This window comes from Phoca vitulina, unplaced genomic scaffold (assembly GCF_004348235.1).
Source record: "Phoca vitulina isolate PV1807 unplaced genomic scaffold, GSC_HSeal_1.0 scaffold20, whole genome shotgun sequence".
Taxonomy (NCBI): domain Eukaryota; kingdom Metazoa; phylum Chordata; class Mammalia; order Carnivora; family Phocidae; genus Phoca; species Phoca vitulina.
In genome coordinates, this window is record NW_022589723.1 from 9,835,980 (window position 1) to 9,852,535 (window position 16,556).

Sequence of the window (16,556 nt, forward strand, 5' to 3'; positions counted from 1 at the left end):
TGTCTCCCTCTCTGATTTCATCTTGTTTTATTTTTTTTTTCCTCTCTTCCCCTATGATCCTCTGTTTTGTTTCTTAAATTCCGCATATGAGTGAGATCATATGATAATTGTCTTTCTCTGATTGACTTATTTCACTTAGCTTGACACCCTCTAGTTCCATCCACATCGTTGCAGACGGCAAGATTTCATTTTTTTAAATTTACCTTAAAATGTTTAAAAACACATTCACTGTCCAATCTTTTGGTGTGGGACTAAGAGTTTTTGGGTTTTATTTGTTTTCATAAAAGTCTGCTGATGGGAGTCGTGTAACTTTTTATACAGAGCACATTTATAATGTATAATCTGAGGTTTCTGGTTGCAGTTTCTTTTAAGTGGAAAAAGAGCTTAAAGATACTCGTAAAGCATTCCAAAAATAGAATCTTTCTGTTGTTTACATTTTTCCTCAATCTCTTACACTTATTCTGCCACACTTTATGTTAGCAGCAGGTGTTTGTTTTCTTTTTCCAGTAACTTAATTTTGAGTCTTTCAGAAGTAATCAATCTAAATTTCACGAAACAATAACTTTGTTTTCACATACATGTTTCACTGTTTATTAATTATATATAGTTCTTATTAACAATACAAATAGCTTGTAGGGCAGTGTATACACCTGACTCTTGGTGAACATCCAACGCAGCTGATGGAGTAGACACTTAGGTGTTGCCCATTAGCTAAGAGTATGCAGTGTGCCACCACATCAGTTGGAATGATTTGCAAAGGGAGGGAGAGAATCGGTGAATCAAGTGAGTTGGTTAAGGAGAAGACAGTTAAGAGACGTTCTGTGCTGTTATGAAAGCACAGAATGAAACTATGCTTGCTTTTCTAATCCAGGATTAGAGGAGACTTTAAAGGTCATCAGACCAAATCATACCTGTTACCTGAATTCCCTCTCTAGCATGGGCTCTACTTTTGAGGGTAGGGGGGACTCTACTTGTTTTAAGTCATGAATTCCTTTGGCAGTCTAGTGAATCCTACTGACCCCATCTCAGAATCCTTTTTTTTTTTTTTTTAATGTATTTATTTGACAGAGAGCGAGAGAGGGAACACAAGCAGGGGGAGAGGGAGAGGGAGAAGCAGGCCTCCCACCGAGTAGGGAGCCCGATGCGGGGCTCGATCCCAGGACCCTGGGACCATGACCTGAGCTGAAGGCAGACGCTTAACGACAGCCACCCAGGCGCCCCTCAGAATACTTTGAAAGCATAAAATCAAATACATAGGATTATAAAGGAAACCAATTATATCAAAATACAATTGCCAAAGTATTTTTTTTTAAGATTTTATTTATTTATTTATTTATTTGAGAGTGTGAGAGAGAGCGTGAGAGGGGAATGGGTCAGAGGGAGAAGCAGACTCCCCACTGAGCAGAGAGCCCGATGCAGGACTTGATCCTGGGACTCGGGGATCATGACCTGAGCCGAAGGCAGCCGCTTAACCAACTGAGCCACCCAGGTGCCCCAATTGCCAAAGTATTCATGCAACTTTGTGAGAGTAATAGATGTGCTTCTTTGTTATTTATTTTATTTAAAGATTTATTTATTTGAGAGAGAGAGAGAGTGTGTGTGCACGCATGCATGTGCCCACAAGCAGGGGGAGGGGCAGAGGGAGAGAATCCCCAAACAGGCTCCCTACTAAGTGCAGAACCTGATGCGGGGTCCCATCTCAGGACCCAGAGTCATCACCTGAGCCAAAACCAAGAGTTGGACGCTTAACCAACTGAGCCACCCAGGCATCCCAATTATTTATTAAATAACAGGATGTAACATTGGAGGCTGTGGAACAGCTCTGTATCTTTTTTTAATTTTTTTTTTTTTTTTTTTAAAGATTTTATTTATTTATTTGAAGAGAGAGACACAGCGAGAGAGGGAACACAAGCAGGGGGAGTGGCAGAGGGAGAAGCAGGCTTCCCGCTGAGCAGGGAGCCCGATGCGGGGCTCGATCCCAGGACCCTGGGATCATGACCTGAGCCGAAGGCAGACGCTTAACGACTGAGCCACCCAGGCGCCCCTCTTTTTTTAATTATTATCATTATTATTATTATTATTATTATTGAAGTATAGTTGACATCAATATAGTAGTTTTAGGTGTACTACATAGCTATTTGACATTTATATACATTATGAAAGGCTCACCATGGTAAGTGTAGTTACCATCCATCACCATACAAAGTTATTACAGTTACTACTGATCATTTTCCCTGTGCTGTACTTTACATCCTTACATCCCTGTGAATAATTTATTTTATAACTAGAAGTTCTTCTTGATCCCCTTCACCTGTTTTGCTCATTTCACCCATCTCCCTTCTGACAGCCACGATTTTGTTCTCTGTATTTATGAGTCTGTTTCAAACAGCTCTGTATCTTGAACGTGGTGGTGGTGACACAAAACTACATAGGTGGTAAAATTGCTTAGAACTATACACACACGTGTGTGCTTACACAGAAACACACAGTGAAATCTGAATAAGCTTTGAATTGTACCACTGTCGATATTACAGTTATGCAAGATATTAACCACCAGGGAAGACTGGTGAGGGGTATATGGGGACCTTCCTATGTATTTTTTTTGTAACTTCCTGTGAATCTCTACTCCAAAATAAAAAGTAAACCAAAAAATGGCCAACAGTACATTGGAGAAAGCAATAGAGAAATACCTTCATGTGCTTCTCTTTGCATATTTCTTTCATGGCATTTGTTGACATAAAATAGTTTTCAGAAAAACATTTAATAAAGTCTTTCTCAGTATCTTGTTGTATACAATGGAGCAGTAGGTTAGAACACCCAAAAGGTATGAATTTGTGTTAGACCAGACAGAGGTTCCCAGTGGTATGTTGCGGGGCTCCTTTAGCTTTTTGTTTTTCTTTTCATCAGTGGCTTTCGTTGAAGCTGTAATAAGTAAATATATCAAGTTTCTGGTTGACTGTAAACTTGGAGGCATAGTGAATACAAGACACCACAGAATCAGAACCAAAAGAGATAATGATAGGCTGCAAAGAGTTGGACTAAATCTAATAAAATGAATGCTGTAAGGGATATACTAGAGTGCTGCATTTGGGTCCATGTTTGAACAAGACCTAAGGGATAAATCTAAGATGCACCCACTGTACACCATGACTGCCTGGCTTGCAGCACCTTTACCCTCACCTCAGGGTCATGTAATATCAGACCACAGGAACAGAAATGTATCCTTTAGAATGAGAATAATGGAATCCCACTCTATGCTAAAGAGAATACATTTTAGGAACCATATTTGATTTTGGATCCCAGAGATAGACAAAAGCACATTTATAAGAAAGTACCTGGAAGTTTGAGGCACTGAAAACCATAAATCATTATCATAAGGAAGATTTTTTTTTTATTATAGTAAAAAACATATAACATAAAACTTATCTTTTTTTAAAAAATTTTTGGTGGGCAGCAAAGCAAAGTTTATGGAGTGATAGTACAAAGCTCCCAAAGAGGGAGGGGACCCGAGAGAGTTGCCCTAAAATTTTTCATCTTAACCATTTTCTTTAAAGATTTTATTTAGTTATTTTAGAGAGAGCGCACGCATGTACACGAGTTGGGGGGGGGGCAGAGGGAGAGGGAGAGAAGCAGACTACCCGAGACGCACACAGCTCTACTCAGGGCTCCATCTCACGACCCTGAGATCATGACCTGAGCCAAAATCAGAGGAGTCGGGTGCTTAATGGACTGAGTCCCCCAGGTGCCCCAGAAGGAAGATTTTTTTTTTTAAGATTTTAATTAGTTTATTTTAAAGATTTTATTTATTTGTCAGAGAGCGAGAGACTGAGCAAGCAGGGGGAGCAGCAGGCCTAGAGGGAGAATCAGGCTCCCCGCTGAGCAAGGAGCCTGATGCAGGACTCGATTCCAGAACCTTGGAATCATGACCTGAGCCGAAGGCAGTGGCTTAACTGACTGAGCCACCCAGACGTCCCAGATTTTAATTATTTTAGAGAGAGTTAGCACACGCGCAAGCAGGGGGAAGAGCAAAGGGAAAAGGACAAACAGACTCCATACTCAGGCTCTGTGGAGCCTGGAAAGGGGCTCAATCCCACGACCCCGAGATCATGACCTGAGCCAAAATCAAGAGTCAGATGCTGTTCCACTGAGCCACCCAGGGGCCCCTGGAAGAATTTTTTTAACGAGATATTTACATATGAATTACAGGTAATTCCTGGTCAAGAAGAAAAGGACATGTAGTAGAATGCTTTTTTTTTTTTTAAGATTTTATTTATTTTTTATTTATTTGAGACAGAACACAAGCGGGGGTGGGGGTTAGGGCAGACAGAGAGGGAGAAGCAGACTCCCCACTGAGCAGGGAACCCTATACAGGGCTTGATCCTAGGACCCTGCGGTCATGAGCTGAGCTGAAGGCAGACACTTAACCAACTGATCCACCCAAGCGTCCCGGGTCAATTGATTTTTGACAAGAGTGCCAAGACTATTCAATAGAAAGAGAACAGACAGCCTTTTTAACAAATGGTGCTGAGAAAACTGGATATCCAGATGCAAAAGAATGAATTCGGACCGTTACCTAACACTATAGACACAGACTAATTCAAAATGGATCAAGGACCTAAATGTAAGGCCTAAAACAATAATACTCTTAGAACAAAACATAGGACAAAACCTTCGTGACATTGCATTTGGCAGTGATTTCTTAGCTGTGACACCAAAGGCACAGGTGACATAATTAAAAATCAAGCAATTGGACTTCATGAAAATAAAATGTGTTCTTGTTTCAAAAGACAATACAAAGTACAAAGACAACCCACAGAATGGGAGAAAATATTGGCGGATCATATATCTGATAAAGGCTTAATACCCAGAATATATAGAGAACTCCTAAAACAACAAAAACAACCCAATTCAGAAATGGGCAAGGGACTTGAATAGACATTTTTCCAGAGAAAACATACAGATGGCCCACAAGCACATGAAAAGGTGCTGAACGTCAGTAATTATTAGGGAAATGTAAATCAAAACTACAACGAGATACTACCCTACACCCATTATGATGGCTATTATAAAAAAACAAACAGAAAATAAGGGCGCCTGGGTGGCTCAGTCGGTTGGGCATCTGTCTGGCTGGAGTCATGACCTCAGGGTTCTGGGATCGAGCCTGTGTCGGGCCCCCTGCTGAGTAGGAAGTCTGCTTCTCCCTTTCCCTTGGCCCCTCTCCCTCTGCTTTTGCTGTCTCTCACTTTCTCTCTCTCAAGTAAATAAATAAAATCTTTAAAAAAACAAAAACAAAATAACAAGTGTTGTTAAGGATGTAGGGAAATTGGAACCCTCGTGCATTGTTGGTGGGAATGCAAAGTGGTATAACCACTGTGGAAAACAGTATGGTGGTTCCTCAAAAAATTAAAAATGGAACTACCATGACTCAGACTTCCAATTCTCTGTATGTTTCCAAAAGAATTGAAAGCAGGGTCTTGAAGAGATATTGCTATAGCTACATTCTTAGCAGTGTTATTCATAATAGCTAAAATGAGAAAGCAATTCAAGTGTCCATCCATAAATGAGTGGATAAGCAAAAATGTGCTATATACATTGAATGGAATATTATTTAGCCTTAAAAAGGAAGGAAATTGCAATATTCTACAATACGGATGAACCTTGAGGACATGATGCCAGTCACAAAAAGACAAATAGTGTATGATTCCACTGATATGGGTACTTAGAGGTAGTCAAAATCAACAGAATATATAATGGTGATTGCCAGGGATGGGGGAGAGGAGAATGGGGAGTTATTATTTAATAGGTATAGAGATTCAGTTTTACAAGATGAAGAGAGTTCTAGGGATGGATGGTGGTGATGATGGTATAACAATGTCAATGTATTTATTGCCACTGAACTATACACTTAAAAATGGTTAAGAAGGGGGGCGCCTGGGTGGCTCAGTTGTCAAGCGTCTGCCTTCGGCTCAGGTCATGATCCCAGGGTCCTGGGATCGAGCCCCACATCGGGCTCCCTGTTCCGCGGGAAGCCTGCTTCTCCCTCTCCCACTTCCCCTGCTTGTGTTCCTCTCTCGCTCTGTCTCTGTCAAATAAATAAATAAAATCTTAAAAAAAAAAATGGTTAAGATGGTAAATTCTATGTGTATTTTACCCCAATAGAAAAATAGGAAAACTAGTAGGTAAAACAAATTGAACCCCTTGTGGTTTTTTAAAATTTCTGCATTATAGACCTTTCAAATCAGCAAGCAGTTAATACTAAGAAAAGAAAAAAAAATTACACTTCTTTAGCTTTGTATTCCCATGGCTTGATCCAGATATTTTATGCAACACATGGATTAGTCTTTTCTTTGTAGTTCATTTCCTTTGTAAATTGCTATGGTCTAAGTACATTAATTCACACTGACCTTGACGAAAACATTCCAAACAGATTTGGTAGTTACTTGGTGTATCAGTTAGGATTCCTTTAGCTGACTCATCTGGATTCAACAATAAGAAAGTATTTTATTTCACTTTACAAAACAGGTGAGGCAAGTGTCAGAGTTAATTTTGGTTTTTTCTATTGCTCTGCTCTGCCATCCTTAGGATGTGCTTCATCCAAAGGCCTGACTCCTTGTGGTCACATGATGGCTTTCATCAGCAACTAGGCTGTGTTGTTTCCCTGTTCACATCTGATGGGACAGAGACAGACAGCTGTGGATGAGAGTCTGTTAGGAAGGAAGAAGGTTTGAATGCCACAGAAATGGTGAACTAACTTTCCTTCCTTCTTCCCTTTCCCTTTCCTTTCCCTTCCCTTTCTTTTCTTTTCTTTTCTTTAGTAGGCTCTACACCCAATGTGGGGCTTGAACTCATAACCCTGAGATCAAGAGTTACATGCTCTATCAAATGAGCCAGCCAGGCATCCCCAGAAATGGCAAACTTTAGAATGAGATAGAATAATAGCAAAGTACTGTGCACGTTATACATAGTTTTTCCATTACTTTAGTCTTGGCTTTCAGACCAACTTTTACAGAGAGCTGAAAACCAATTAGAATTCTGTTGCAGTCTATCTGTTGGGATCACATTCGTGTGATTAGATCGATGAAACCAAAGCTACAGGAGGAGTCTTGTATGTCTACTTCTGTTTATATGTTGGTTTTCTCTGAATTTCCCACAGAGCTAAAGAAGCAGCAAGACAGCACCTTTTGGTGTAGACTAAGCAATTGAACATTGTACATCTAACAGCATATTTGCCACTAAAATACATTTACCTTCCACATTTATCTGCTTAAAAATATGAGTTTCTAGGGGCGCCTGGGTGGCTCAGTTGCTTAAGCGACTGCCTTTGGCTCAGGTCATGATTCCAGGGTCCTGGGATCGAGCCCCACATCGGGTTACCCACTCGGCGGGAAGCCTGCTTCTCCCTCTCCCACTCCCCCTGCTTGTGTTCCCTCTCTCACTGTGTGTCTCTCTCTCTGTCAATTAAATAAATAAATAAAATCTTAAAAAAAAAATATGAGTTTCTAGAACCAAATTTGATTATGAACCATCTTTTGCATAGAATAGGAACTCTGAGAGCACACTTGGTCCTATTTCTTTTTCATGCTGCAGTGAAAGTGTTAAGGGCAGCCACCAGGGCTGAACTGTACCTCTGTAGGCACAGGCCCAAGCACACATGGTACTACTGATCTGTTTGTCTCCGAGGAATGGTTCCTAATTGCTCTCCGCTTCGGATCAGTGAGGTTATGATGTCTTATATGAAAGGTACCACCCACCTTACGGTGGTTCAAGGTGTGGTAAGGGAGAGGTCTATAAGCTTCCCTGTTGATGTTCTAATTGTCTTCTTAAATGATCGAAGTTTTTTTTTAAGGTTTTTTATTTATTTGAGGGGCGCCTGGGTGGCTCAGTCATTAAGCATCTGCCTTCAGCTCAGGTCATGATCCCAGGATCCTGGGATTGAGCCCCGCATCGGGCTCCCTGCTCTGCGGAGAGCCTGCTTCTCCCTCTCCCACTCCCCCTGCTTGTGTTCCCTCTCTCACTGTCTCTGTCGCTGTCAAATAAAATCTTTAAAAAAAAAAACAAACCCTCTTCACTATTAAAAAAAAAATTTTTTTTTTTTTAATTTATTTGAGAGAGAGAGCGAGAGCATGAGCAGGAAGAGGAGAGAGGGGCAGAGGGAGAAGTAGACTCCGTGCTGAGCAGGGACTACCCACCCCCACCCCCACGCGCGCCAGGATGCCACGACCACGACCTGAGCCGAAGGCAGATCCTTAACCAGCTGAGCCACCCAGGCGCCCCTGAAGTTTTTTATAACACATAATGAGTGATGTGGGAAATAAGGGGTCTGCATGAAGCTCTTTTATTTGGAGGATGAGGAATATTGTAAAGTGGAGTTAGGGAGAGTAGCCAAGAAGAAACAGTGAACAGCATATTCACAACAGCGAAGAGGTAGAGGCAACCCAAATGTCCATTGAAAGATGAAAGGATACACAAAATGCGTTATATACATACAGTGTAGAACATTATTTGACCTCAAAGAAGGAGATTCTGCTACATGCACATGGATGATACTAAAAAAAATAGTAAGTCAGACAAAAGGATAAATATTGTTTGATTCTTCTTATATGAGGTTCCTAGAGTAGCCCAAATTCATAGAAAGTTGTCCGGGATAGGGGGAAAGGGGGAATTACTGTTTAGTGGGTCAGAGTTTCATGGGGAAGATGAAAAAGTTCTGGAGATGGTTGGTGGTGGTGGTTACACAACCATGTGAAAGTACTTTGTACATTGTAAAAGAGTCAAAATGGTAAATTTTACGTATATTTTACCCCCCCTCCTTTTTTTAAAGAAGAATCAGTGATCAAAAGGTAAAGATTTGACTGAGATCATTCATTTGGTCTTTCATTAAGCAAATGTTTGAGCAACTACTGTATGCCAGGCACTAATTTAGTCCCATGATACAATGATGCATAAATCAGATAAGGTCTTTGCTTTCATAGAGCTTATGATCTAATAAGAGAAACAGACTACATGGAAAATGACAGATGGGGGTGCCTGGGTGGCTCAGTCAGTTAAGTGTCCAACTCTTGATCTCAGCTCAGGTCTAGATCTCAGGGTCATGAGTTCAGGCCCCGTGTTGGGCTCCACTCTGGGCGTGGAGCCTACTTAAAAAAAAAACAAGAAGAAAAAGAAATGACAGTTGAAGAAAAACTTTATGGTTGTGGCAAGTCTTGTGAAGGAAAAGGATAAGGTGAGGTGAGAAAGTGGTTAGGGGTGCCACTGCATTAGAAGGAGTTGTGAGTGAAAGAAAGCCTCTCTGAGCTAAGAATGAGCCAGCCACGCAAAGAACAGAAGAGAGCTCTGGGCACAGGAACAACCAGGGTAAATGAGTACTTGGAATGTTCAGAGAACAAAGCATTACCAAGAAAGAGGTGAGTGGTGTGAAAAGAGGGGAGGGAGGTAACGGAAGGTAAGTGATATTTATTGAGCTCCTACTGTGTGCGCAGCACTCTTTAAAGTGCCCTTTGTGGGCACATGGGTGGCTCAGTTGGTTAAATGACTGCCCTCAGCTCAGGTCATGATCATGGAGTGCCAGGATCAAGTCCCACATCAGGCTCCCTGCTCAGCAGGGAGTCTGCTTCTCCCTCTGACCCTCCCCCCCTTCATGCTCTCTCTCTCTCATTCTCTCTCTCTCAAATAAATAAATAAAATCTTAAAAAAAAAAATCTTAACCAACTGAGCCACCCAGGCGCCCCAAAATAAATAAAATCTTAAAAAAAAAAAAATAAAGTGCCCTTTGTGTGTAATTCCTTCAGTCCTTACAACCCTGTGAGGTGGATTCTGTTACCCTCATTTTGCTTACCCCTTTTGGGCCACTGAGGCACCGAGAGTTCAAGTAACTTGTTCACGTTCACATAGCCCGTAACCCCCAGAGCCAGAATTCAGCAGAGCCAGAGTCTTAACCAGTGTACCATATCGCTTTGACATCAGTGTCAGGAGCTCAGAGCAGAGGGAATCACAAGCAGATCATATTTGGGAATCACAAGCACTGGAAAGCGTTTAATTAAAGCCATGGAACCAGAGATGCAAGAAGATAGCTCTGGATTGGGAGAGTCCAAATCATAGGACCAAGAATGGGGAGATAAAAGAGAGATGAGAAGAGTAAAGAGAGAAATGTTAACAAAATGGCTCAGTCATTTACGCATTTGACCATTCGTTTATCTTGGGGAAAATGTTTTTGCTGGTTCAGGGCCAGAACTGCCTGATAGGAATCCAGGTCAGTTAAGAAACAACTACTAATGCTGCGGTTTTTCTTCAAAGGTCCTATCGGGTAATCTCTGTATTTACCTCTCTGCTGATATCTTCCTCTGCTCACCATAGACTGGGTGGCTTAAACAACAGATGTTTCTCAAATTTCTGGAGCCTGGAAGTCTGAGAACAGGGTGCCAGCACAGTCAGGTTCTTGGTGAGGGTCCTCCTGCTGCACCCAGAAGAGCCCCCTTTTTCTTACTGTATCCTCATATGGGGAGGGAGGTAGAGACAGAGAGGAGGAGAAATTTCCTGTCTCCTCTTTTTATAAGGGCATTAATTCTATCATGAGGACCCCACCCTCAGGACCTGATCCAAACCTAATTACCTCCCAAAGGCCTCACCTCCTAAGAGGATCACATTGGGGATTGAGAGTTCCAAAATAAGAATTTTGGCGGGAATACAAACATTCAGTCCTTGGCAGCTGAGTTTTAAGAATTAGCTGTTTCAGGGGCCCCTAGGTGGCTCAGTCGGTTAAGCATCTGACTTAATTTCACCTCAGGTCATGATCTCAGGGTCCTGGGATCAAGCCCTGTGTCAGGCTCTACGCTTAGCAGGGAGTCTGCTTAAGGATTTCTCTCTGTCTCCCTAAAATAAATACATGAATCTTAAAAAAAAAAATTAGCAGTTCAGGCTTCTGTAAATACCTTGGCAGAAGGAGATGTGTTTATAATAGTTACCTGATTAAAAAATTCAGAAACAGGGGCGCCTGGCTGGCTCAGTCAGTAGAGCGTGTGACTCTTGATCTGGGGGCCATGAGTTCGAGCCCCACATTGGGCGTGGAGGTTACTTTAAAAAAAATGAAAATAAATGGTTGTTTAAATAAAAAAATTCAGAAACAGATGTTTATGGGTTATATAGCAAACAGATTTCCATTCCGAAATCATCCTGAAGAGTGCTTAGTAAATAACACATTTTATGTATTTTAAACTTGACAACATATATAGGTATGTGTGTGTCTGTGTGTTCACTCTAGGTATTACTAGGGTGCCTGGGTGGCTCAGTCGGTTAAGCACCTGCCTTTGGCTTAGGTCATGATCTCCAGGTCCTGGAATCGAGCCCCCCATTGGGCTCCCTGCTCAGCGGGGAATCTGCTTCTCCCTCTCCCTCTGCCCGTCTTCCCTGCTTGGGCTCGCTCTCTCTCTCTTTCAAGTAAATAAATAAAATCTTAAAATAAAATAAACATATATTCCTTTAGGAATAGTAATGATCCTTATCTTCTTTCCTTTGCAATCTAAACCTCCTAAGCATGTAAATTCTCAAATTTGATAAAGTTAATCAACTAACCAAATTGAAGAAAACAAACATTAGAGAAAGTCTCCCAGTCATTCCCCCCTCTAGAATTTTTTTAAGTTTATTTATTTAAATAATCTCTGCACCCAATGTGGGACTTGAACTCACAACCCCAAGATCAAGGGTCACATGCTATACCAACTGAGCCAGCCAGGTGCCCCTCCCCCTCTAGAATTCTAATATGTACCTTACAACAAGTAAGTTAAATTTTTCTAAAATTTTTACTTCAACTTTTAGTGGACTCCTTTTTGGCATGGGAAGGGGTGGTTTCAACACTGAGATATTCATCCATGTTCTAATGCCTTTGTGCCTAGTATGAGCTCTGCCTAGAATCCCACCCGTCATCAGATTTGTCTTTCAGGACGATGTTTAAATGTTAGTTGAACCAGAAAGGCATAACTGCCATACTTTTTGTTCCCTAGCATTTCATACGTATGATAACATTGCATATGTATTAAAGTGAGAGGTATGTTGCTCTCCTCTACTAGATCATGACCTGCAGAGGACAAGATCTAAATCTGTATCTTAATAGCTAGAACAGTGGATTTTGGCCTTTTAGTATTCACAGCACCATACCAAAACCCAAAAACCTTAATAGCATACTGTGATTCAGAGCCTCAAAACCACACTTCATTCAACTATAATTACAAGGCAGTCAGTTCCTCAGTGTGACGATTTCTCACAGTTGCCAGTAAAATCATCCAATGGTATGACACCTCACCTGGTAGCTCTTCAGCAATGTGGCCCTGTCTGAATGATTTTTGCTCTTCTGAATTCTCTCATTTATCCTAGGTTCCGGAAGACTTACATATATATTTAAGGGAGAGGAACATGGTAAGGCCAGGAGACCATCAAATTCTTGGCATTTTTATTTAAAAGTGAAGTTCTTAAAAAATAAAATCTTTAAAAAAAAAAAAAGTAAAGTTCTTTACTTTCAGAGTTCCAAGATGGAAGACAATTACTTGAAATTTGGCAGAAATTTGCCAAAATGCCATTTTCCCCAAGCAATACTTTGTGTAGTCAGCTCCTTCGCCTGCACGGCTCCTGTTCCTGGCTCCCTCTGAGTGGTGCACAGTAGACTTGGTGGGTTTTGTGAGTTGACCTCATATCCAGAACCACTTACAGATTTGTTTTTTTGTTTTTTTGTTTTTTTGTTTTTAAACATTCTAAGGTAAGAAAAAGAACATCCAGTTGTTTCTTTTTATTAAGTTTTCTGATTTGCCTGAAGAGGGGCCCTATTTTATCAGGGTTAAGATGTCATCAATTATGAGATGCATTTCAGTTTCTTAAATGTTATAATGTCTAAAAGCTCTAGAGGTCATGTCAGTTACTCTTGAGAAACTACTTGTTGTCAGTTTCCTGTCTAGTGTTCTTTATGTATTTACTTCCTTGAGAAGGGGCAAAACACTGCTAATTTCCAGTAACTTCTCGTTTTCCCCTACCAGTTGCTTTTCGACTCTATGACTTGGATAAAGATGACAAGATTTCCCGTGATGAGCTGTTACAGGTATGTGTGACAGCTGCCGTGCATGTGGACAACTTGTTTGGGCTCTGTCTGCTTGTCCTTTTGGGCGGGAATTGTTCTTTCAGCAAGTGTTTATTTAACACCTGCCTGTGCAGAGTACTGTTTTAGATATAAGGCAGAGCCGGATGACCCTGCGGGAACGTGAAATGGCTCATTGAGTTCTCAAAGACAGATGTCTCTGCTATTTAAAAGCCAGTTTAATGTCTTTTAGGTGCTGACTGGCAGAGCTAAACTATGCAAGATGGTCTAAGTCAGATAGTTCCATTATTGTTATATCAGCTTATTGATATCCAGGTATATTCTGATGACACTTAGGTGAATGCTGCTGTCCTGCCTGTCCTTGGGCTTGATGTAGGAGTCAAGGAGCTCTTGCTGGGCCAGTGTACAGAGCCAAGTGCTCACTGTCCTTTGTTGCTCCTGAGGACAATTCCCTGTCCTCCTACTAGCAGTGACTAGCATTTCATCCTCTTAGCATTGCCTTCCTCTTGTCTTCCCCACTTCCTTAAATACAAGTTCAGAGGGGAGAAAGTTCTCCTTTTTTCTTTTCTTTAATATTTATGATTCTGGAGGACTCTAGGAAGCTAATACATTCAGGACTTTCTGGGGGAGATTTGTCTATTTCAAGATAACACCTTAAAAGTAAAGTAGGGGGGCACCTGGGTGGCTCAGTCGTTAAGCGTCTGCCTTTGGCTCAGTTCATGATCCCAGGGTCCTGGGATCGAGCCCCGCGTGGGGCTCCCTGCTCCACGGGAAGCCTGCTTCTCCCTCTCTCACTCCCCCTACTTGTGCTCCCTCTCTCTCTTTTTCTCTCTCAAATAAATAAATCTTAAAAAAAAAAAAGGTAGTAATAATAAAAGTCCTATTTGCTAATGAACTTCCAACTGGAACCCTGAGTGGCTCTGTGGAGTGCTGACTGGGCACAGAGGCGTGGCAGACAGCGAGGGCCACTGGTTGCTGGGACCTGGATCAAGCCACTTCTAGACCCTCTTGTCCTCGTTAACAGACTGGATGAGTGATTCTTCAGACAACACCACTCCTCTCCCCACAGAGCACACGTGCTCAATACGGTTCTCTAATTCTAAAAATAAAACACTTCAGAGAATAATTGGACTGAGATCAGAAGCTGCTATTTGAGGATGGACTTGTCTAGTCAGCCACACACAATCAAGGAAGATGGCAAATGGCTTGGCCATTCAGTATTTTTGCCAGGATTGCCTCTTTTTAAATTTTTCTTGTTTTGAGAGAGAGAGTGGGGGGGGGGGGGGGGGCAGAAGGAGAGGGAGAGAGAGAATCTCAAGCAGACTCCATGCTGATCACAGAGCCCGAGGTGGGTCTCCATCTCACAACCTTGAGATCATGACCTGAGCCGAAACCAAGAGTCAGACGCTTAACCGACTGTGCAATCCAGGCACCCCAAGATTGTCTCTTTTTATTAATCCTTCCATTTGCCTATCTTTGTACCCCTAAATGTACAACTTTCAATTTTCAAGAATCAATTTGTAAAAAGAAATAACCAGTATTGATGCAAATCAGTATTTCAGCTCTTTTTTTCTTTTCAGAAAATCCTGTAATTTACTTTTTAAAAATCTATGTCAAGAGATTGGAGAAGGATGTAAAGGAGTGGGGCCTGTGAGCTGCTGGGCCAGAAGGTCTTTCTCTCCTATGGAAGAGCTCAGCTCTTACCTCTGAAGACAGAGGTGGCTGACTACAGTGATGTGAGGCATCACAAAAGCACCCTGGCCCCCATTTCATACTAACAGTCATATCACTACAGTTGCTTATTTTGCTTAAAGTAATAATTTTCAAAATATATTTATACCCTAAAGATGTTAGCAGAATTGGGGGGAGGAGTTTTTTGTTATGTGTGAAGCAAATTTGGTGAAACAGTGTTAAATTCTCTTGACTACAGTCCCTTAAATGTGCTTATTTTTCTAAAAAGAAGGGTTTAGTATTTAAACCTTCAAAGATCTTTATGTTTCTTGGCTGTCCTTTAGGAATAGCTGGGTTAATGCACTGCTTCAGAGAGGACTGCATTCATGTGGGATTCCTAGAAAGCCCTACCAAACTGACTTAAACCAATAAGGAACTAGTTTGCCTCATGCAACAAGAAGTCTGGGGATAGATTATCTGGGTTGATACAGAGCCTACGTGATGTCCAGGAACCAGGCTTCTGTATTCTTGCTCTGGCATGCATAACACAGAGGACTTCCGTCTCACAGTCCCTGGGATGGCTGCTCTACCACCAAAGCATCATATCTGTGTTCCAGACAAAAAGAATGGGAAGAGCATTAATCTCAGGAAACAAACTGAGGGTTGCTGGAGTGGTGGGGGGTGGGAGGGATGGGGTGGCTGGGTGATGGACTTTGGGGAGGGTATGTGCTATGGTGAGCGCTGTGAATTGTGCAAGACTGTTGAATCACAGACCTGTACCTCTGAAACAAATAATACATTATATGTTAAAAAAAAAGAAGAAGAAGAAGAAGATAGCAGGAAGGGAAGAATGAAGGGGGGGAAATCGGAGGGGGAGATGAACCATGAGAGACTATGGACTCTGAGAAACAAACTGAGGGTTCTAGAGGGGAGAGGGGTGGGGGGATGGGTTAGCCTGGTGATGGGTATTAAAGAGGGCACGTTCTGCATGGAGCACTGGGTGTTATATGCAAACAATGAATCATGGAACACTACATCATAAACTAATGATGTAACATATGGTGATTAACATAACATAAAAAGGGGTGCCTGGGTGGCTCAGTCGTTAAGCATCTGCCCTCGGCTCAGGTCATGATCTCAGGGTCCTGGGATCAAGCCCCGCATCAGGCTCCCTGCTCCGCGGGAAGCCTGCTTCTCCCTCTCCCACTCCCCCTGTTTGTGTTCACTCTCTCGCTGTCTCTCTCTCTGTCAAATAAATAAATAAAATCTTTAAAAAAAAAAACATAATAAAAAAAATTTACAAAAAAAAAAATGGAAAGAGCAAAATGCAAAGGACTCTCCCCCAGTGAGGCTTTGCCTTCTATCCAGTGACCTTGCCAGAGAGTTCTGCTCATATCATTGTCTAGAATGGCCTAGATGAGAAGACAAGGGTTTCCACTTTCTGTCTGTACATTTGAGGACATCAAAGGAAAAGAGGGTGGAGGTGGCTTTTTCTTTAAAAGAGTCCTGCTGACCCCCAAGTCTCCTGTAATTCCTGGCTTTTGGTCCTGTAGGTGCTACGCATGATGGTTGGAGTAAATATCTCAGATGAGCAGCTGGGCAGCATTGCAGACAGGACCATCCAGGAGGCTGATCAGGATGGGGACAGTGCCATATCTTTCACAGAATTTGTTAAGGTCAGTCCATCACCTCTTGGTTTGAAAAAGTCTGAAAAAGTTTGAAAATTCTGTCACGTAGGAGGGAGGGAGAAAAACATTCCAATAAGAACTTGGGGCAGTATCTCCTCTTTTGACCTTCATAACCATAG

General features: G+C 41.8%; 1 protein-coding gene across 1 annotated transcript in view; it reads left to right on the top strand.

Moving 5' to 3' along the window:
- Positions 1–16,556, top strand: part of CHP1 (calcineurin like EF-hand protein 1) — a 42,821-nt gene that overhangs the window by 24,254 nt on the left and 2,011 nt on the right. The window contains exons 5-6 of the mRNA XM_032417297.1: positions 13,020–13,081; positions 16,303–16,425. Of these exons, the coding sequence (XP_032273188.1) occupies positions 13,020–13,081; positions 16,303–16,425 (185 nt within the window). The remainder of the gene's footprint in view (positions 1–13,019; positions 13,082–16,302; positions 16,426–16,556) is intronic.